This window comes from Patiria miniata, unplaced genomic scaffold (assembly GCF_015706575.1).
Source record: "Patiria miniata isolate m_02_andy unplaced genomic scaffold, ASM1570657v1 HiC_scaffold_17, whole genome shotgun sequence".
Lineage (NCBI taxonomy): Eukaryota > Metazoa > Echinodermata > Asteroidea > Valvatida > Asterinidae > Patiria > Patiria miniata.
The window spans coordinates 341,736-364,359 of NW_024037055.1; the positions used below are offsets into that span (position 1 = coordinate 341,736).

The 22,624-nt window shown below is 42.2% G+C and overlaps 1 protein-coding gene across 3 annotated transcripts in view; it reads right to left on the reverse strand.

Annotated features, from left to right (window-relative positions):
- Positions 1–22,624, reverse strand: part of LOC119723308 (cytoplasmic dynein 2 light intermediate chain 1-like) — a 67,484-nt gene that overhangs the window by 26,392 nt on the left and 18,468 nt on the right. For 2 of the 3 annotated variants that reach the window (XM_038193857.1, XM_038193859.1), the window contains exon 2: positions 22,015–22,116. In XM_038193857.1, the coding sequence (XP_038049785.1) occupies positions 22,015–22,028 (14 nt within the window). In that variant the 5' untranslated portion in view covers positions 22,029–22,116. Of the gene's footprint in view, positions 1–18,980; positions 19,770–22,014; positions 22,117–22,624 lie in introns of those variants that run through there. The other variant, XM_038193858.1, reaches the window with a different exon arrangement.

Consider the following 22,624-nt stretch of genomic DNA (forward strand, 5'->3'; position numbering starts at 1 on the left):
AATGAACTTGATCGCATGGAGGAGCGACAAATCATCACCATGGTTGTTGAACCTACTGACTGGGTATCAAGTTTGGTAGCTGTCAGCAAACCAAGCGGGAAGATGCGAGTCTGCATTGACCCCAAGCCTCTCAACAGTGCTCTCAAACGGGGGCATTATCCACTGCCAGTGATTGACGACATCTTGCCACAGATGTCAGGTGTGAAGGTCTTCGCTAAAGCAGACTGTAAGGAGGGTTTTCTTCAATGCAAACTTGATTCAAAATCCTCCTACTTAACCACCTTCCAGACACCATGGGGGCAATATCACTACAAATGAATGCCTTTTGGCATCAGTCCAGCCCTTGAAATCTTTCAACAGAAACTGGACCACAATCTTGTAGGTTGGCGTCTACAAGATCGCAGACGACATCTTGATCACTGGACGCGGTGAGACAATCGACGAGGCCAATCGCGATCACGATAGAAACCTTCATCAACTCCTACAGCGATGCAGAGAGCGACACATCAAACTGAACTTTGACAAGCTCGAGTAAAAGAGCTCAGAAGTGACATACATGGGACATGTACTGTCTAGCGACGGGCTCAAGGCAGACCCAAACAAAGTAGCCGCCATAAAGGAAATGCCAAAACCTCAAGACGTTTTGTCGGCATGACAAAATACCTTGCAAAATTCCTGCCCCACCTATCAGACATCAGTGAGCCTCTACGCAAGCTTACTCACAAAGACACTGCCTGGAACTGGACAGAGGAACATGACCAGGCATTCACAGCCATCAAACAATGTGTATCTGAATCCCCTGTGCTCAGATACTTTGACCCAAAACTTCCTACTGAGGGTCGAGACGCATCTTGCAAGGGCTTAGGATTCGCTCTGCTACAGGAAGAACAGCCAATCACATATGCAAGTCGCGCACTTACCTCAGCAGAGACACGCTACTCGCAAATGGAAAAGGAGCTGCTAGCTCTTGTGTTTGGAATGGAGCGCAACCACCACTATGTCTATGGTCGCAAAATTACACTTTGGACAGACCACAAACCGCTAGTTGCTATCAGACTCAAACCTCTCAATGCAGCGCCAAAACGGCTGCAGCGTCTTCTCATCCGCTTGAACCAGTATGATGTGACAATCAAGTACAAACCAGGGCCAGAAATGTACTTGGCTGACACATTGCCTCGAGCATACCTCCCACAAACGGACAGATCACCCACGGAAATTGCCGTGGAAAGTATCAAAATGGCAAACTTCCTACCAGTCTCCAAACAACGACTGGCTGAAATCAGACAAGCCACCGCAAGTGACTCAACGCTACAGCTGGTCATACAGCAAATCACAATAGGGTGGCCAGACACAGTGCACGAATGCCCACCTGAAACACACGCATACTTCAATGTTCGCGATGAACTGACAACTCAGGACGGCATAGTCTTCAAAGGCTATCGCTGTGTCGTACCCAAGAAACTGAGAGCAGACATACGACAACGCCTTCATGCTTCCCACACCGGCTTACAGAGCACTCTCAGATGGGCCAGAGAATGCGTATATTGGCCTGGAATGAGCAGTGAACTGAAAGACTTTGTTTCCAAGTGTGAAACTTGCAACATGTACCAGTCCAGCCAACCTAAAGAGCCACTTATCAGCCACGGAATTCCTCAAAGACCATGGGGAAAAATTGGCTGTGACCTCTTCACACTGGGAAACCACGACTACTTATGCACAGTTGACTACTACTCGGACTATTTTGAGATTGACCCACTCTCCGGTAGTAAAGACGGTACTACCATCATCAAGAAACTGAAGAAAAAAACCTTCTCCAACCATGGCATACCAGACACCCTGCAGTCGGACAACGGACCTCCCTTCAACTCGCGACAGTTCGAGAACTTTGCCACGCAATATGGATTTGACCATATGACCAGTTCTCCTGAATACCTGCGAAGCAACGGAAAAGTTGAGAACGCTGTCAAGATTACCAAGCGTTTGGTCAACAAGACCCAACACTCCCGGGGTGACTTCTACTTAAACCTACTCAACTGGCGCAACACACCAACCGAGGGACAATCAGTTCACCCGCACAGCGATTCCTTGGCTGGCGCACTAAGACTGACATCCCAGTAGCCAGCAAACTACTCCAACCAAAAATCATACAGGATGTTGCCGCCAAGAAAACCAAGAAACAGGCCAAGCAGTCATTCTACTACAACAGAAATGCCGCGCCACTCCCTCCTCTGAGTGAAGGAGAAAAGGTACGATTCCAACAAAAACATGACAGCAAAGTGTGGCAGAAAGCACAAGTCCAGAAACAAGTTGGCATGCGGTCATATCAGATCATCACTGAAGATGGTCGCGAGTATCAACGCAACAGACAACATCTGAGAAAGAGTGCGGAAACATTCATCCAAATTCCGCAAACTGTAACAATGCCCGCACAAGACCTGCCAGCTACTCCACAAACTAGCACAACTGAGTCAACACTCCAGCATAAAGATCCACAGCAACAGATCCCTTCACAGGCCTCTGATAACAACGCCCAAGTTGCCAGTGCACCACATAACACAGAACCAGCCATCTTGAGAAGAAGCAACAGAATCCGTGCAACTCCAAAATATCTGGGAACAGTACATCACAAAATAACTCATGGACACTGGACTCTTGAAAGAAAAGACACAGTACAAAGAGTTTGTTATTGTTTATCATAACAGTTGTTTATTGTTGTAGTTGTAGTTTATAGTTGTAGTTAATTGTAACTCTAAAGTGTACCGATCCACAGTTTTAAAAAAGTTGTTAAAGAATTGTTTCTTTTCAAGAAAGGAAAGGTGTAACGATAGTTGGTCTAGCGCCCTCTATCGACCAGTCTGAAGGTCTTGCATTAATGGCCACTAATAAAGTAACCCAGATCAACATTACCTGAGAACATAATCGCCTAGAATCAAGCATCATCCTTAAAAATAGCATCAAGCATTTACAAGCATCATCTAAATTCATTGATGCCAGGTTTGACAACGCTGCCCTGAAATCAGGGATAAAAGCATGACCAGTTTCATTGTGAGGTCCTTAAGGGTAAGGCTATTAATTGGCCATAGACTTTTAAGGTAATATAGTACCACAGTCACATCCCATGTAGATGAATATCTTGGTTTTGGTAGTCGCAAGTTGAACGTGCCAGTCAAAAACTGTTTGACAAGTGGGTGAGATCCCACGGTGATTCCATTCTTTGAAAGCACCACAGCTGATAACGCACTTCTCAGTGTGTTCAGGCAGCTCTATTGTGAGCCATTTTAAAAATGTTCATTCAGGCAGGCAATTACAGATGTGACATCTGCTCGAATTGGATTCGTTTTTGTGCAAGCACAGAACTGGAGCCATGTACCCAGTGCCATTCTGTAGCAGCTCTGGGTAAAGTTTGCCAGGACGCGCTGATGACATCGGCAGCCCTTCCTGATATGCCCTGCTGTCTGAGTGTTTCCCTGACAATAGGCATACTACCAGTCATAGATGATCCCGCAAGGGATGCAGTTTGTATTGGCAATATAACTGGTGGTTGAGCCAAAAGTTTAGGCATTTTTGGAAACCAAGACTGCGTGTGCCATAAAGAGACAATCAGTAACCCACAATCTCAATTTTAGTGAGAACTATGCCAATATTATTCAGTGATTCTTTTAAAATTGCCAGGATTAAGTTTCCACTGAAGGTCGTCATGAAAATGACGGGACGCAAAATCGCCCAGTGTTTTCTGTGCCCGGTAAATGCAAGGCAGTGAGCCAAATTTCTCAGTCAATGCACCATTGCCAGATCTGTCTAGTCAACATATTGAGTGATTGGGATTGTGACCCACCAAAATGTTGTATGTATGCCACTACCATAGTGTTATCAGCTTTCACATGAATGCAAGTGTTTCTTTCACTTGAGAAAAATGCCTCAAGGGCAAGAAAACATGCGTTCAATTCCAAATAGTTAATGTGATGTTTGGCCTCATCACAGGACCATCGCCCCCCCCCCCCATTGCTTGTCCATTAAGGTTAGCTCCCCAGCCCTCATTTGTTGGAAATGAATTTGCCATCACTGTGGCATGTCTCAACAATGGCTCCCTTTTGGAGCATTTTCTCAATTTCGAGTGAAATAATGGCTGCCTCGGATTCTGAATATTGAATTTCCCGATGCATGTTTGAAAAGGCCATTTTTCGAATTCGACATAATAATTTTGGATCGTGTTGAGAATCCAGATATCATTAGTAAGCTCTCGCCATTTGGCAACAAAGTGTGCGAGTCTACCTGCCGTTTTAAGAGCAATATCACATTTGTGAACGCTTACCGTTGGGTTTGTGTCGCTCGCTTGGATGGAGTGCAAACTGGCTCCTGTTTCTGGTATTTGCCCTTGTACTAGTTGGGGCGTTGGTAGTTTAATCCTTTCCCCTTGTAATGTTGGCGTCTCTCATTGCACCCTCGAAATTTGTCGTCCTTTTGTCCCAGGTTGTACCCTGGGCCAAGTCCCGGGCTGTACCCTGGGCCAAGTCCCGGGCTGTACCCTGGGCCAAAACCATGACTGACCTTGTGGCCAAGTTTGTTATTCTCTTGGTTATTCTTGCACTGTTGGGGCAAGTTGTGAAACTGTGACTGACACTTGTGCCGAGCAGAGGGCTCCCAAATTGTTAGTTGTGGTCTGGTTTTATGAGTTCTCTGTATCGGAGATTTAACTCATAAATTGCGTGGCCAATAATGGCTACCGCGTCTAGCAATTGTGTGATGCGTGCTTTGGCATCGGCATCTTTGGTACATGTACTCATTGAGATTCGATGCAGGAGACTGTGGGCACTGTGGCCTTAAGAAGAGCCTGCTGTACCTTTTGGAACTTGATGTCTGTTGATCGAGTTTGGACTTGAGTGACGCCCATATTTCAGGGTTTACTCATGTGCATTCCAATTGTGGAATGTTTGCAGGACGTTTGTAGTCCTCAAGTTTCATGCCGATCTTTTCGTCGGCAGCCTTGTGTTGCAGCATTTTGCTGACGACTGAGGCCAGTTTTTCGCCCACGGCAGTGCCGGAATCCTGATCGGCGTACAGCTGTTCGAAGCGTTGTAAGACCTCTCCAGTCGCTTCTTCTCCTTCCCCTTACTGTAGCAATTCACTTACTGCTTTGTCGATTTCGACGGAGTCCTCCCCGGAAGAGCTGCTTTCTTCTATCTTTTGTTTCTTTGCAGGTCGATCAGAGAGAGAAGTGAGTACAGCCGTTTGGATGTTATCCAGGGCGTCAGCCATTGCTGTAAGCTGGTTCTGAACTGTAGAAAACTCTTCTCGTGTGAGGCATTGGAACATTCCCTGCCTCTCTTGCCACGAGATTTGGGCATGGCTAGAGGTTTGGTGTTGCCATTGCCCGATGGTGTCGGTCAGTACTTGTGGTGGTGGATCACTGTCCGACTGCTCCGCAAGAAGCTCTAAGATGTCGACGTTTTCGCCTTCCATGGTAAAGTAAAGTCGTGTGTACGTGCAACTGAAACAACCGGTCATAAAAAATGCACTGAGGATTATGGGTCTCTGGTGTGGTTATATAGTGGGGAAACCATTTGTTTAACAATGGGTTATCTCAACTGTGAAGAAACATACCGGTGCAATCTCACATAAGGACGAGGTGCTAGGGATAGCGAGGTAGAATCAACAGTATAGATGATCGTTTGTTACAGTACTACGGAGAAAAGGCCTAGACAGAATGATATTGCAGGGAAGAGTTGAGTGAAGTTGAAAGCCAGGATGATTCAGGCTTTAATAGATGGTTGAATCAGGCGAAGACTTTAACCGGCACATCACTCAGGGAAGCATGCAGCAATGCTCAAAAGAGATCACATTGGCATTCCATTGTACGACCCACATAGCGTAAGTTATGATGCAATCGCCAACGACAACAACATTTGTAAATGTATCTCAAATTGCTTCATGTTCATTTGACAACCAAAATTGACATTCGAATTTGATTGTTATATCAAATTTACTCATTTTGGGTTGGTTTGTTTTCCTTCTCATCAATTCTTTATTGACCTCCGTGAGGATTATGTTTTCATCGGCGTTGGTTAGTTGGTTTTTCTGTGAACAGTACAACTCAAAAAGTTATGAACTTATGAAATTTGTTTTAAGGGTGGTCCTTGGTAAAAGTATAAATCAATTAGAATTTAGACGTGATCTGGATGCAGGATTTTTCACTATTTTTTATGAACAAATATGCCACAGATCATGAAACTGGGGCACCCCTCTCCCCAATACACAATGAATGACCCGTCCATTTCCGTTTTTTATTAATCCAACCTAAAGTTTCCCATTTATGTGCCAGATTTACTTCACAGAATGGACATTCCAGCTCTAATTTCTAATTCTAGTGAAACAAAATTAATTTTAAGTACAAATTGTAAACAAATTATCATTTCCCCATTTTTTATTAAAAAAACCTGTACTTCCTCTTGCATAAAAGTGAAATACAATTTGAACTTACAGCCGAGACCACCAACGCCAAGTTCAGAAACAAATTGACTTAAGTTAAGATTAATGATGTAGTATTTTGTAAAAGATGTCCCTGCCCCCTCCAGAGAGAGTTTGTTAGATATTTTGTTTCAATATGTAACTCTAAATTCAAATTATTCTCTCCTTTTAGGTTATTTTCCCAACATGTGGATGCCCACCCACAAAAAGATCAGGGATAATACTGCAAGAGGGACTTGCGCAATCCGGCCCCCAGCATGCTGGCAGCTTTTATAAAGTCAGTGTCCCTAACCAAAATGTAAGATTTCTATTGTCTGCCCAAAAATCAAAAGGCTTGATAAGACTACCAAATTGAAGTATTTCTCAAGCATTAGTGCTGACAATTTTTCTATTGTTTTAGTAATAGTGGCCTTGACCTTTGACCTGTCTGCCCCAAAAGCGACAGGCTTCTTAAGACTATCCAGCACAACCCACAAACTAAATTTCAAGTTCCTAAGTAAAGTACTGTTATTTTTCAAGTATATATAGAAATAATAGTTGCCTTTCAGAATTTTTTTTTTTAAGCATGACGTGACCATCTCACATGACCATCTCTGGGGCAGTCACAGTCACAGATCGTCATAGATGGCGGTCTCTATGGCCTCCCTGATCTTTCTATTCCAGAAGCGTTCCTCTCGTGCTGTGACCTGTACATTGTCCAAGGTGATGTTATGCCTCTGTTGAGCTAAATGTTCACCCACAGCTGTGGGGGGGGGGATTTGATCCTGTGTGCTCCTTGAATCTTGTCCCCAGAGATCTGCTGGTCTCCCCAATATGTATGCCTATACATTCGGGGCAGTTAAATTTGTACATGACTCTGCATTTGATTAAGTCGGGAGTTGGGATGTACATGTACAAGGAAGGACCTGATATTATTAACAGGCTTGTGGTAGGTGTTGACACCGTGGTCGCAGAGTATGTTGGTCAGCATTTCCGAAACCCCTTTGATGTATGGAAGAGTGATGTTTGGTTTCCTCGGTTGAACATCACCTTTCTTGCTAGGATTCTTTTTCTTGGTTTTGGAGTTTTGAGCATCCATGTTTTTTTGTTTGTTTGTTTTTTTTGGGGGGGGGATCCCCAATGAAATCTCTGCCATCGAGTGACAAAAAATTATGAAACTCGTTACATGCACAGACAAACTTATCATGAACATACCCAAGAAAAGAGGGTTTTGGAATAATGGGTAATTAATTATCCATATGCACAAATGGTAATTCTGTTGTGTACACTACGCATATGGGGAAATTCAGTTGTCACAAATTTTTCGCTGTGCAGCAACCCCTGGTCCGAAATTTATATTTTTGGTATCAAAAGCTGCGCAAGACTAGAGGCTAAAAAGCTCGGATCACGATTTCTTTTTCTTTCTTTTTTTGAGGCTATTGCAGAAAAAGTTGGAAAAGCGGATTCTGGTGCCAAAAAATTGATTCTAGATGCTCTGTGGTGCGATCTTGGGCAATTTTTGACTACTGGCAAGGTTTTAGCAAAAGATCATCATTTAAACATGGTTTTCGAGTTTGGAGTCTTTGAATCGGCTATTCTGAGCTATACTATAGAATCAAATGTAGACTACATTTTTTTATTCAGGGACGAAAATGGGGGGGGGGGAATGACATGTCCACCCATCCCCGACCGATCGACGCCCATTGTTGGCACCGTGCTTCAGAATGAAAGACTTTAATGTATTAAATTGTATACGTAGGGCCTACATGACATGCCTACATGCTATAAAGTGTCAGTTGGTGAAATCAATAATTCTGAGAGAGACCCTACAACCGTTAAAATAATTTTTCTGAGCATGGATGTGTGTGTGGGTAGGCCTTTATGTGTTTTATGACACACTGCAGTACTTTCATAGGCCCCCAAATTTTTGTGTAGGCCCTAGGCACAGTGCCTACTGTGCCTTTTGGTAATCCAGGCCTGACGAAACTGTCGCAAAGGTGGTCACGTGAGCTGAGGGATTTAGCCACAACGCTGAACGAAGAGGTCGTGACAACCTCAAAAGCTACGTCATGCTTAACAAAATCATGCTCTGTTCAAAAGGTAGCTATTATTTCTATGTCAATATGACAGAGTCCAATATCAGTAATAAGTATCCATGCTGCTATTTCTCAAGTTATCAGATTGACAAGATTTCTATTGTTTTAAGAATAGTGACCTTGACCTTTCACCTTTTGGCCCCAAAAGCAATAAGCTTTTTAAGACCCCCAAGAACAACCCAAAAACCAAATTTCATGTTCCTAAGTAAAGTATTTCTTAACCCTAACTCCCTAGGTATGCAAAATCGTATTGAAATTGGAGGATTCAGGACTGTTACTGCGTTGACAAGATTTTTATTGTTTTAGCAATGCATGGGTGGCTTGTGCATAAAGCGCTCGCCTCTCACCAAGGTGACCACGGTTCGAATCCTAATTCGAATCCTTTTTCTCCGGGCCCTCCAGTTTTTCGTCCCTCCGGAAAAATCAAACACTTTCGATATCAGGCTGTGTGATCATATATGGGTTGATGTGGCCGGCAGCCATATGCACCTTTACGTGCCAGCAGCCCCGACCACATTGTAGCCGCATCCTTCGCAATTCAGCATACCAGCTACGAGTAAGGATGATTAACCTCCCATATTATTATTATTATTTACCCTTAACCTGTCGGCCCCAAAAGCAATAGGCTTCTTCAGACTACCAAGAACAACCCACAAACAAAATTTCAAGTTCCTAAATAAAGTATTTCTCAAGTTGTTACATTGACAAGATTTCTATTGTTTAAGCAATATAGTTACCTTGACCTTTGACCTGTTGGTCCCTGTAATATTGTATCATATGCACTTCATACATATGTACCTGATGACATCACAGGCCACAGATTGACCTCTATGCAGTTTTTCAATACCCTTTTTTCAACAGTCAGCTGAGAACCGTGTGTGTGTGTCTCCATTGATTCAGCCATCTTTTCCCACATTCCCTGTGAGCAGCGAGCCGACCAACGTTTGTCTCCGGTGGAAGAAGTACGTCAAAAGATTAGAGAACTTATTTGTTGCTTTTAACATCGCGGATCCGACTTCAGTCCATCTAAAATACAGAATTCGAGAGGTACACCTTCCGCCAGTCAGAGCAGGAAACAAGAGAGACTGTTGCACAATTCCACACACGACTCCAACGTCTAGCAACCCACTGTGGGTTCCAGGAAAAATACAGGGAAATAAAGTCACAAACAATCCAGACATGCTCGTCGAACAAACTTTGTTGATAACCACTCCGTGAACAATCCCTCACGCTTGTACAACTCCTCCAGACTGCTCGAAAATACAAGGCTGCAGACAGTCATGCTGCAAAAATGGAACACTTGGCAACTCCATCAACTGTGAACAAAGTCGAGGTTAAAGAGCCAACGCAAACAGGCCCCTGTCCCTCTTGTGCACACCATTCCAACACTACTACACAACAGCCAAAGTACAACAAAAGACATCCACAGTCAAGATGCCCCCAGCAGTGGCAGTCACACCAGTGAAGCTCGCGCACCTGTCCCAACTGTGGTGGCCGTTACCCACACGGCAAAACTGTCCAGCAAAAGGCCAAACCTGTCACGCCTGCAGTAAGCAAAATCACTTTGCTATTAAAATACTGTATGAGCCCAGCCAGACCCCAACAAAGGTCTAACATTCACGCAGGCGATATCAGTCCTCTGGACAATAGAAATGGTAGTGATGCTCCACCCACAGAGCTATCATACCACCAACCAACAGTGAATATGCATTTCACCTCCGTTCAACAACCTTGACCAAGCCAATGATTAGGGCTGTGCCGAATATTCGAATACTCGAATATTCGATCTATTATCGAATATTTGAATATTTATTTTCGAATAAGAATATTCGGAGGTGATATGCAATGAAATAAAAAGGTGGAAAAAAACTTTTTTTTTAATAACAAAAGTGCATTCTCAAAGTTAAGTTTCAAGTTGTTGCCAAAAAAAACCCATAAAAGTAGCTTGTTTATATGCCAAGCAATAATGCCATACATGTATTACTTTTGCTTTGGGAGTGCTTGCAGTAACCCAGCCAACGAATATTTTTAACGCTGGACTGCAACACCAATCGCTGATGCTTCCAACAAGATAAAACAAGACATTTTGTCTTTCATGTCATCACAAAACACTTCCTAACACCTTTCCATATCAAACCTCTAGCATGAGTAGTAACATTTCCGTTGTCTGTATTTTTGTTTGTTGTTGTCCTACTTACAATCTCTATTTTCAAAAAAAAAACGCCGCTGTTTTCCCCGATGCGATCATGGCAAGTATACCCTCGCGTTGGTGCTACATGTACATGTGTGCAGCAATGGTAGACTGGTTAAGTAATGACGAAAGGACCGGAAAAGTATATGGCCTAGGTTGAAATTGACATCGCGAAAATGGCATGCAAACATCGATGTAGAAGACCTCTTCAATCTCATGCAAAGAACTTGATTTCTCTTTTCTGTGTGGGCCTTTGTATTTTCCGTTTTCATGTCCTTATTTTGAGGACGTACATGAAGCGATACATTACACTGATACAGTGTAGCCAGTTCCCCCAAAAGCTTTCCATCGCCTGTTCAATCATGTCGAATGAACATGGTTTAGGGAATCGCCTTGCACGCAATATGCTGCCCACAGCACGTGGCGGTGTTGTAGAAAACTTGTCATGAACCCCAACATAACATTAAAACGTTTTGAAAACCTTGTCTCATTTACGTTACGGATTCTGGGATTTTTCTAAAAGAATTTCTTGGTTACTTTAGGGGTAAATTTAGTATGGATGTTAGATGTTCGCCTCAATGCCCTCCGTAATGATATACATGTACAAAATAATCTAGTTCTCTCAACTGATGAGAGCACGTGTTTATCGAACACATTTTCGTTCGCTGTCTGCCAGCTTTGTTTGCCGGATTAGTCTTCTAATTGCACCCAATATTTGCAAAAAATAAAACATACATTAACACTTCAAAAACTAGTTCAGTGATAATACTTTCAGTAATACATGTAATAGCGGGAACCTCCGGCTTATGTCCTCCAAGTCGAGCAAAACGCAAGAAAAAGGGCAGACAACAGAGAGGATTTCAAACTCAAAAGAGCTCTTTTCGCCAAACAGACTTTGCGGTCAACTCACTGCACAGATTCCCAGCATAGAAAACCACAGCTAGACAAAATGTATCAAAATTTTGCAAGCTGGAATATCCAAACCTTTTAGTGGCCTATTTATTAGAAAGTTATCTCCAGAGCACGCACTTAGCCAGACAAAGAACCAGGTCAGCCCACCTGTACCCCAATTAACCCGCCAACAATGCGCCACCCGAGCTCGGCTGGCGATTTTTTTTTCTTTAGGTGGGTTGCTGAAATGTCACCCCTCGTGTTTAGGGTTCACAGTTTATAATATGTCCCCTGTGTGCAAACAAGAAATAATGGGCGTGGGTACAGTTTAGAGACCGGCATACACACCCCAGTTTGACACGTGCAAACAAGAAATTACTCCTTTGCACGTGTCAAACTGGGGTGTGTATGCCGGTCTCTAAACTGTACCCACGCCCATTATTTGCATAAATTTAAATATGCATTAACACTTCCAAGACCCAAATTTCATTGATTAAAGACATTAAATATCATAGGTTTTGGTCTTGGAGTTTTTGGTTGAGAATAAGTTTATTTAAAATGATATAAAATCATTTCCTCAAATCTTGGTGACAAAATTGAGAGTTATTACTATAAAAGTTATTTTTTATCCTCAATACTGTGACTAGAAAGTACACCGTTTAGTAGACTTCAAGAAGCTTCAAATAATATATATTCTTCATTCCTTTTTGCAAATTAAGGGTCGGAGAGTCACAATAGCTGACGCCACCCGCCGTGTTTGGGGTTCACCGCTTAATTTGTCCCCCATGCAAACAAGGAATCCTTCACTCTAGAGTCTCTGGTGATAATTTATCTTCAAATTACTGATGACTCACGAACTACTGTTTATTTTTATATACCTGACTTACCTGTGAAGAAAACATGCATGGCATGTTGACGTGCCATACGTACGTTAACTACATAAGTACATGTATGGCATATTTTTGCTTTTGAGGGAATTTGCAATGGCCAAATAACCGAATATTTGAATATTCGATCGAATGGAAGGTCGAATATTTGAATATTCAATTATTCAAATTGACTCAGCCCTACCAATGATCACAGTGTCCATCAACATCAGTCCAGTACAAACTGTGATAGACACAGGCGCTTCTGTCATGTTGATGAGTCTCAACACCTTCAACACCCTGCAACGATGTCCCCAGCTCCATACACGCACGACGCACGCACGATCCCAGTATACGGGTATGGCAGCAACACACCACTTGAGATCATCAGATCTTTTGTAGTGCAAGTAGGCTACAAATCATCATCTGTCATGAGCCCAGTGTTTGTCACATCTCGTACAGCTGACACCCTCCTGAATTTTGACACCTCATCAGCCCTTGGACTTTTAAACATTGCATACAACTTGCCTCCTCTGATCTGTTCGTGTCGTATGTGGATTGCTTCCAAGGCATTGGTAGCTATTTGAAATCGTTCCAATGCAAACTTCATGTAGACTACTCAGTTGTCCCCGTTGCTCTACCACCCCGCCGCATACCATTTCACCTGCTATGCAGCTTCCTCAGTATGGTAAACTATGGTGGTCGCTTCATACCTGACCTCGCGACCATATCATCTTCCTTTCGCGACCTGACCAAAACTGCTAGTCTATGGGAATGGACTACTGCACAGCCCGCTGCATTTGCTCTCTTCAAGCAATGCATAACTGAATGCTGCACTATGGCAAATTCCTTCGCAACTATCATGCTACACCACATTCAACAACCGGTGTTTCACCTGTCAAGCTTCTTTTCAGCAGATCACTCTAAACACGACTCCCCGAACCAGAGTTCACTCCATAACCACAACACGCACCTGTCCAAGACCGCAATCACGTTAGAAGTTTCAGATGAAAACCGATGGTGACAATCACGGTACTACTCAAGTCAAAGACATTGACGACCATGTTCTCTTCCTTCATCATGGACAAGTCTCCAAACACATGTCACCTTACATCCCGCAGCCCTACAATGTAAGGAGTAAGGCGTGGATCCCTAATCACAGCTCAACTCAACACACACATAATCACTCGCAGCTCATCGTACTTCAAGAAATACACAGGCCCGATATCACAACACCCTGACAGTGATGATGAAAGCGACATTGTCACCCGGCCCTTCCCAGGATACACCACCCCAGCCAAACCAGCCCCAAGGTCGCAATCCACCCCACCATCCTCAGCCAACCCCACACCTATGTGAGTTTGTGTCATAAATCATGACAAAACTTAGTCTAGGGACTAGACGCTGTTCTTGTTTGCTACGCCGATAACCAGCCACCGCGATAACCGGCCACGGGAGAGGGCGTTATCACAACCAACCAATATCACCCACGAACCTGTCAGAACAACGTCTAGGACACTTGCTATTGGTTGTGTAATGCATGCGCATCTGCTTTGCCTAATGTATGTAGCGCGTAATATATATGTTGCATAGTTACCGGTACCCGAAATATATGCATATTCATAGTCTGATCCCCTGACGTACCATACCACGCCGTATATATCTCGCGGATTGAATCATGATGTACAATATGTGTGTATACATGTTATGGTACACACAGTCGTGTTTTACTATACGCCTGAGGACAACCTATTGTGTTTTCCCTTTGTCCCTCTAATATAACACTTTCCCATAGACTAAGCACATTTCCGTACGATCGAGGACCGGTTTTAACAATAGGCACCGTCGTCCGAGGATCAAAGGCCCCTTTGTGCTCCTTTTGTTGTCTGTCCTCGAGCGTAATACAATACATGTGTACGTGTGTGCGTGTGTGCCATTTCTCCGTCGTATTTTACAAACCAAACAGCGCGAGCGTAACGCAATGCTACCCCAGGCGGGCCCGGCGCCGTACACGGCCGGCTGGCAACCCGCGGCTCGGCCGACAGCAGACAATTATCCACTGTATATGTCCGAAACTTCCAGCCAGTAGTATAGCGAGCTACCGGACTATTGTGCAATTTTATGGCAGATCTGTTTCGTGTGTGCGCGTACGTGAAGAGGAAATTACATACACAATTGGCGCACGCGCACTAGTTACCCCCATTTTTCGGGGGGAAATTTAAGCAAGTGCCCTAGACGTTGTTCTGACAGGTTCGTGGGTAATATTGGCTGGTCGTGATAGCGCCCTCTCGCGGTGGCCGGTTATCGCGGTGGCGGGTTATCGGCGTTGCAAACAAGAACAGCCTCTAGCCCCTAGACTAGACAAAACTCTGGAAGCATGAACAGAACTAATAAACACTAATGCTGAGTTCCAGACTCCACATATTTTCTTTGGTTAAGTTACAGATGTACTCAAAATATATTGGCACCCACCCTCTATACATTTTGGGTTTCCTGATTTCACTTATTTTGAAACTGTTGAATTTATGCAAAGTAGCTACTCGGCTCACAATATAATCCTCACAGTCAAAAAAAAGGAGGAAAGGAAAGTATCCTTAAACAGTGTTTTTCTTTTGTTAAATTGTTTGTTAATAAAGTTGTTTTGCTAAATTTAAAATAGTTGAATGTGATTGAGAAGGAAACAATCTCCCTCCTAATGTTATTGATCAGTTTGTTTCTATAACAGTTGACACAAAAACAAAAAAACTAAAGAAAGGCTCTGACACAGGAAGTATCGCATGTGACAAAACCCATACTCTCTCATTTGAATGCTTATTATAAACATACATGTATAAGATATGGCCCACACACCATTGCAAAACTTTAATTGCATTTTTGTGTAAGGACACAATACTGGCTAATTTTAGGGTGGAACTCAATGTTGTCACTCCTGATAACTAAATAGTTGGGTACAGTCTGTTTTGGTGGTTTAACGGATAAATAAAATCTAAAAAATCCACAAATTTCATTTTTAGTAGTAAAATTCTTGATTTTTTGTTGAAAATTTACCTCGAAATACCACTTAAAAATGGGACATAACAAGTAAGCCTTTTTGAATGAATTAAAAATACGCTTACAATTTATTTCCTCAGATGAATATTGTATTGAAGTTGTTAGAAATGGAATGAATTTTACAAATACAGGTAACCTGTATTCAAAATATTTCTGGTTTCTGCACAGGGATGCCAGATAAACTATTTAATGTAAGTTACGTTTGGTGTCAGAACAGTACCCCGCAAGTCGGTGGGCATTCCTTGTGGGGTACCTCCCATTGTTCCCGTACCCCACAAGGCAGTGTTTGTACACGCACCCACGTTTACGTTACATACCAAGTGTGGACATTCCCTTGGTTTTGTGTAGTTAAGAAAAACCTTGGAAACAAAATAATTGTACTCTCACTGTGAAAACTTTTTCAATCCAATTTTTTTTCTACGGTTCTCTTTAGTGTTTCTCTTCATTTTGCCACTGATAAACCTACACACAGAAGGAATACCCACAGAAGGAATACGCTATCGCGTTATCCCCCTCCGGCTTACAGCCAGGGGGATAAAAATGAGTATTCAATTTTACATTCTTCATTTTGGCTCAAAAGTGATACCCCGAAGACACTCTTATGGGGTAGAACAGCATGGCATCAGGGTAATTTGGGTTTTATAATGTTCATTCATTAATACCTAAGACAGTTAAACCTATTCTGGTCTTAAGCCTGTTAAACAGACGATAAAGACATGGCTGACTGGTCTTAAACTCTTTTCCATTGTCATATGAAATTTGGACTCCATGCCTTGTACTGGTTTATTGGTTAAACGTTCACAATCTGCATGTTACACTGGCCCACAACTGTCACGGCAAAAGCAAATTCTCCACGGCAAAAGCAAATTCGCCACGGCAAAAGCAAATTCGCCACGGCAAAAGCAAATTTGCCACAGCAAAAGCAAATTCCCCATGGCAAAAGCAAATTCCCCACGGCGAAACCAAATTCGCCGCGGTTTGAACAGCAATTGACTGGGGGCAAATCTATGGTTCAGCACGTGTGCATTTTATTTCACATGCAGTTAGATCGCGACTACGACAACATTTTATGACATGATTATACTGCAGAGGGGAAACTATGGTGGCCCTGAAGAGACATCATAGATCGAGATTTCTGCGCGGATTTCTGCGATGTCGCACATTTTTTTCAAACATTTCTGCACATACCGGTATTTCTGCAATATCGCACATTTTATTGCACATTTCTACGCAGATACCTGGTTTCCTTCCTTCATGCATGGTGCCGTTACGTACGTGGACATGGATCAACCATCAATCGCACGCGTCGCCTAGCCGCGGCGTACTGACCATTATGGGTGCACGCCTGAAAATAGAAGATCATGCCGAGATCATGAATAAAAGTTAGGCCCCCCAAAAAAATAGTTCGGCTTCCGATTACATGCCATTCAAAAATAGGGTCGGTTGGTCAGAATTGGGTTTTTTTGGCCATTTTTTTTATGCAGATTTAATGGGGTATTCAATTATGTGCAAAGTTTTTAGCCTGAACTATTTCCATTGCACTACGAAAGCTATACACGAAATGGCAACAAAGAGTGAATAAAAACTACATTTAATTATTGTAAATATATTTACGTTCGATAATTTCAAAAAATAATGGAAAATGCAGGTTGTTCGCACCATATGCACAACGCTAGTCAAGACGCGGGGAACTGGCCAAAACTCCGAGGTGTGTGATGTGTGCGTGTGTGGCAAAGGCCCAGCATGGGCCGACAGACCTGTTTTTACGGTCAAAAATTTCGGGAAACACGCGGCATGTATCACTCCAAATACGAGTAGTGCGATCTCAAAATGAACTCTTGAACACAGAAAATACATTCACACACAAGCTAGATCAATTCTGTAAATTAACTTGCAAAAATGTTCTTTCTCTATCAGTGTTTTCTTGGAATTTTTACGATGTCGAATCCGACCAGTTGACAGTGGCCCGCACTGCCAGCACGCTTTCGGTCGCATAGCTAGCTGTGGACTGGTTACCGCATTTTCATCATGTCTTCTAAGTTGGCCCCTGCGCAGCGCAGCGGGAACCAGTCGTCGCCACGTGATTATAGTCAATGTGACATCGAATTGCGATGTAGTTATATCGCGAAGCGAATTTGTAAAAATAACGGAGGTTTCTTTTGAAAAAAAGCGAATGTAAGTAAGAAAACAAATAAATACAAGCATTTTTTTGATGCAAAAGGGTTGTTGAGTGGTATTTTGTGAAGACAGAATGGACAAATTTTTATTTTTATTTATTCAATTCTTTTTTTTCTTTTTTTTTTTGAATTGCCGATAAAATTGTTAGGTCGCAGCCTAAAAATAGGGTCGGTCGGGTAACCGGAAGCAGAACTATTCCTTTTTTTTTTCTTATATTCTCAAAATATTCTATATTAGAGAGTTTTGAGAGCCATAAAATTGGGGAATTGAAGAGATATGGTAATGAACCTCTGGCCCTGAGTATGAACCGGGCTTCATTATTTTTACCACAAATTTCCCATGGTTCACCGCGCCCAAATTTGAACTTTAACCCGTATGAAAGTTCTAATATTACTATGCAGCCCTGGGGAAATGTTTTGCCATGGCGAATTTGCTTTTGCCGTGGCGAATTTGCTTTTGCCGTGACAGTTGTGGGCCACCATAACACGTACATGTAGTCATGGGCAATACTACGGGTACCAGTGAGCCAGTATTTCATAGTCATCTGCGCTTCATCCCGCAGTACCCGTGAACACGCGTCAATCTCCATAAAAGGAGTTGTTTACGTCTTACTCGCGAGCTGGACACAGGGGCGGATGCAGGATTTTGCAAAGGGTGTGAATTTTTTCAAACCTGTGGGAGTGTGGGAAAAGTTTTTTCATAATACACTAACTTGCAAAGCCATGGCGTGGTTTTCAAAAAAAATTGAAACTTTAGAAGCTCTCTGGTGCATTTTAGAGCACATCTGGGGATCTTTGTGGTGGATTTTTCCTCAAAATTCTGAGGAGATTTATAATATTTTTAAAAAATAAAAAAAGAATAGACATTTCACACAAACAAATTTGGGTTGGGTCGGTAGGTTGGGATTGTTTTAATTTCGTCAAAAAGAATTGTGTGCTGATTGAATGAATGGAGCGTAAAATACAAGGAATCATGGAGGCATATTGTATGCCTGGATAATTTTTATTCGCATCACGAAACTGAGTTTTCGAGACTTGCTTAATAAAAATTTAGGGGCAACTACGATTTAAATTCTTTTATTAAAGTTAGAATAAAGGAATTTGTTGTAGAAATAAATGAAAGGAAAACAATTAATTCTGAGAAAATACAAAGGGCGGGGCTCGGTGATGGTCAGTGTGAGTGGGGTAGCTTATGGTAAAAGCACCATAACTCTACTCCCAACCCAGGGGGGATTTAATTAAGTTGTCATGCACTACAACTTACATAGTCATTACATCAAGGCCTTTCCTTGCCACGCCCAGGCAAAACCTGCACAGCCCTCCACAGACAACCTATCCCTAGGGCAGCACCCAGCAGACTGAAGCACACATAGCTAGTTCAAATTCCATGCACGTGGGGTTAACAATAGCAATTATGCAAATAAGATGCTGCATGCCTGGCTGGACTGATACACACTCAGCTCAGGGGGTGTGATGGATGAGAGGGGCAGGCTAAACCAAAAATAGAAGGTGGGGAGAAAGGTAATGATGAAGGGCTATTTTCATTACAATATATATGAGCGAAACAATCTCGTTATAAATACATTTTAATGGAAAATACATAGGCCTACATTGTACACGGAAAAGAGAGATCACATTCTTGGATTTAATTTAAAGAAATTCTCTTTCTCCATCGATGTTTGCGTTTGGTATTTTATATGATCCAAATTCATCCCGCCAAGCAATGTATTATGTAGGTCATAGCAAGGTTGTAGTCACTGGTTCAGGTCCTAACATCATAGCTTTGATTCTGCAGTGGGAATCAGTGAATGGCGATGGCACTGCGCACTGCACTGCCATGCTACCGGTATGCCGCACTGAACATCGTATACGGGTACAGGTAGAGCGGCAAGGCTTCAGTGAACTTTGATCACAAATGCATCAGAAATATAGGCTTTTTCATCAACATTTAGTATGCCAAGATGACAGAATGGCTTTTGTAAACAGTGTGTAATTCCAGCATATCGGGCTGATACGCGCGTTTGTACACAGGGAGAACATCTTGGGGTTTTTTTTTTCTGAAGAAAAAGGGGGTGGGGGCGGGCACCCCCACGCTCCCCTGGAATTGCCCCTGGGACACTCCATTAGGCCCAAAAAAAAAAGTCTCCGGTTTCTGGTATGCGCGCGCGTCGCCGTAGCCATGCGCGTCAGCAAAATGAAAAAGTTTTTTTTTCAATGAAAGATGATGTCTCAAAACCGCCAAACTCACTGGTTTGACTGGAATCCTGCTGCTGCACAATTTTAACGTGTTTTTAGATGGGGTTATGATCGAGAATAAGCTTTATGTGGCCTCTCTGGACTCCCATATATTTGCACTAAGTTTAGTCGGGCACCATTTGCATTCATCAGCTGACATTTGAAGCAAAAAAGTCAGGTAAAAAAAAAAAAAGCCGCGTCGCCGCACCACTTTTTGGACAAGCTCCATACCAGAAACCGGAGACTTTTTGTTTTTGGCCTTATCTAGCTTCAGGGGTGTTTTGAAAAACAGAAAGTAAAATTTTATTTTTTTGACTTATTTTGACTTTTGGACTGAAAAGTTTAGATGTTTTGACCGAAAAGGTATTTATGAATGGGAATAAATATGTGCTTGGTCAATATAAACAATATATTTAAGAATGGTTGGAGTCTGGAATGCTGATGATTGCTTCGCCTTGGGTAATTATCAGCATTCCAGACCCTGAAACATAGTGTTTAACACCTCCAAAGCACATATTTATTCCCTTATATATAATTCCTGAGACTTTCAAAGAAGGTAAGTGAGATGATTCTATGACCAGAAACCAACTGACTATTGTTTGAATTGATGCACTTTTAAGTTTGCACACAACGGCCACAAGCCTGCAAGTGTATAGCATAGCTGCCAACATTTCAGAATCCCAATTAGTAATCAACCCGCGCGGTCATTTTCAACTGCTCGTTTTATCAAAAGCTTTACCAACATCGAGTACAGGTACATGGTTTACATGTACACATACATGTGCATATCCTTCTTCTTGTGAATAATAATGTAATGTAGGCCAAAAGACAATTAAAAAAAAAAAAAATTAATTTTTTTTTTTTTTTAATTATTTTTTTTTTATGTCTGTATTTGTTTGTTGGAGTCAAATAAATAATAACAATAATAAAATATGCGCATATTTTTTTGGAGATGCATGCTATTGATGTGGAGTTTCGAGTTCGTATCAATGTTTTTACACACAATGATTTAGGGCCACCGTCATGACCGTATGCAATAGAAATATCCCGCCAACATACCTTGCAAACGCATGCTGATTTATCTTTTCTGGATGTTGTGACAAACTCAAACTGTAATACCAATTATTCCAACCATACTCTTATTAAATTCCATGATTAAATTGTCGCACTGATGGGTCTCAACCCGGCAAAAAGCGACCAAATGTGCTCACGATCGTCACTGAAAAGTACTCACATACAGTACACACAACCACACATCCACGAGATGCACACAAATGACACACCATTGAAAAATAGTTTTAGTCTGGTCCTCAAGTACTCCACTGCGCACACTGCATTGATGTCTATCAGGTGCTTGACTGCATTCTTATTAGACTTGTCACCAGTCCATCCATTATCGCGACATTTCGCCAGAAGTTTTCGGTCAAAAACGATACTTTACAAGTATTTTTTTTTCCATTAGGTAGAAAATGGGAAATTCGTAATGTTTTAGTGGCAAATCGTATTTTCGTAATTTAACAAACAATTCATAATAATTACGAAAAATTAGTAACAGTTGGCAGCTATGGTATAGATTAGCAACAACCTGGGCCCAATTTCACAGTGCTGCTTAACAGCTGATTTTGTGCTTACCGAGCCCCCATCTATTTCATCTAGACTGTAAGCAGTAAGCACAGCAAAAGCATGCTTGACAAAGAGGGAAAGGTGCTTAAATCAGCCGGGTAACAATAGAAATCTCCATGCGCATACAGCCATGTGCACCTCCACGCCTTTAGGTAGTAGGCAGCAGCATGATATTCTACTTGGCACAGCTTTTTGGATGAACTGTTACGACATGCTACGAAATTGGGCCCAGGAATTTACATGTAGATGGTATGCTGAGTATGTTTAACATAAACAAATAAAGCCAAAACTTGTACAAAGATGAAGGTAACATGTAATGCAGATAGAATCATGGAATTATTCATATCAATGTAATGTGACACAAATTGTTGGAGGTATATTCTGACCAGGTGATTTACATGTAAGGTTTAAGTTCTTGAAAGTGTAACAGGAATACATACTGTTTTTGTGGCATGTTGACTTGCAAAAGGCTGTTCAAGGTTTCCCCTCAATGTCTCCGACAGAAGAAATGGTGCATACACAAGAAGACAACGATCTGGTACCTGTAAATATTGAAATTCATAAAGTTAGCATGTGTATGAAACAGAAACATGGAAAGGTGATACAAAAAGTGTGGAAAATAATGCCATGGGATAATGAGGGAAAAGGACCAATAGGGACTATTTTTCACAGCCTCCGCAATTTTCCAACCTCTGGGGGGGAAAAAAGAAGAGTTGTTGCCCCAGCTGTACATGTTGATTCGCAATAAGCATTGGAGCTGGGGTTTCCCAAGCTGGGTAAGCGTACATAGCAGTGATCGCCGTCTTTATTTTTGTGTTGCCTTTTGTCGTTGTCATCATCAATTTACTCCTAAATTTCCCTCAAAAATTTAAAAACCTGCACTCTATCAATGACATACCTGCATGTTCTTAATGTTGCCAACTAGTTTTGCAAGTCAAATAAATTAAAAGTGGATTTGGTTCTCTTATAGGGAACCGGGCCCGTAACTAAATGATCGTCAAACCTATGGGCGTATTTATACTAGCTTGAGAAACTCCAGTTCCAATACTC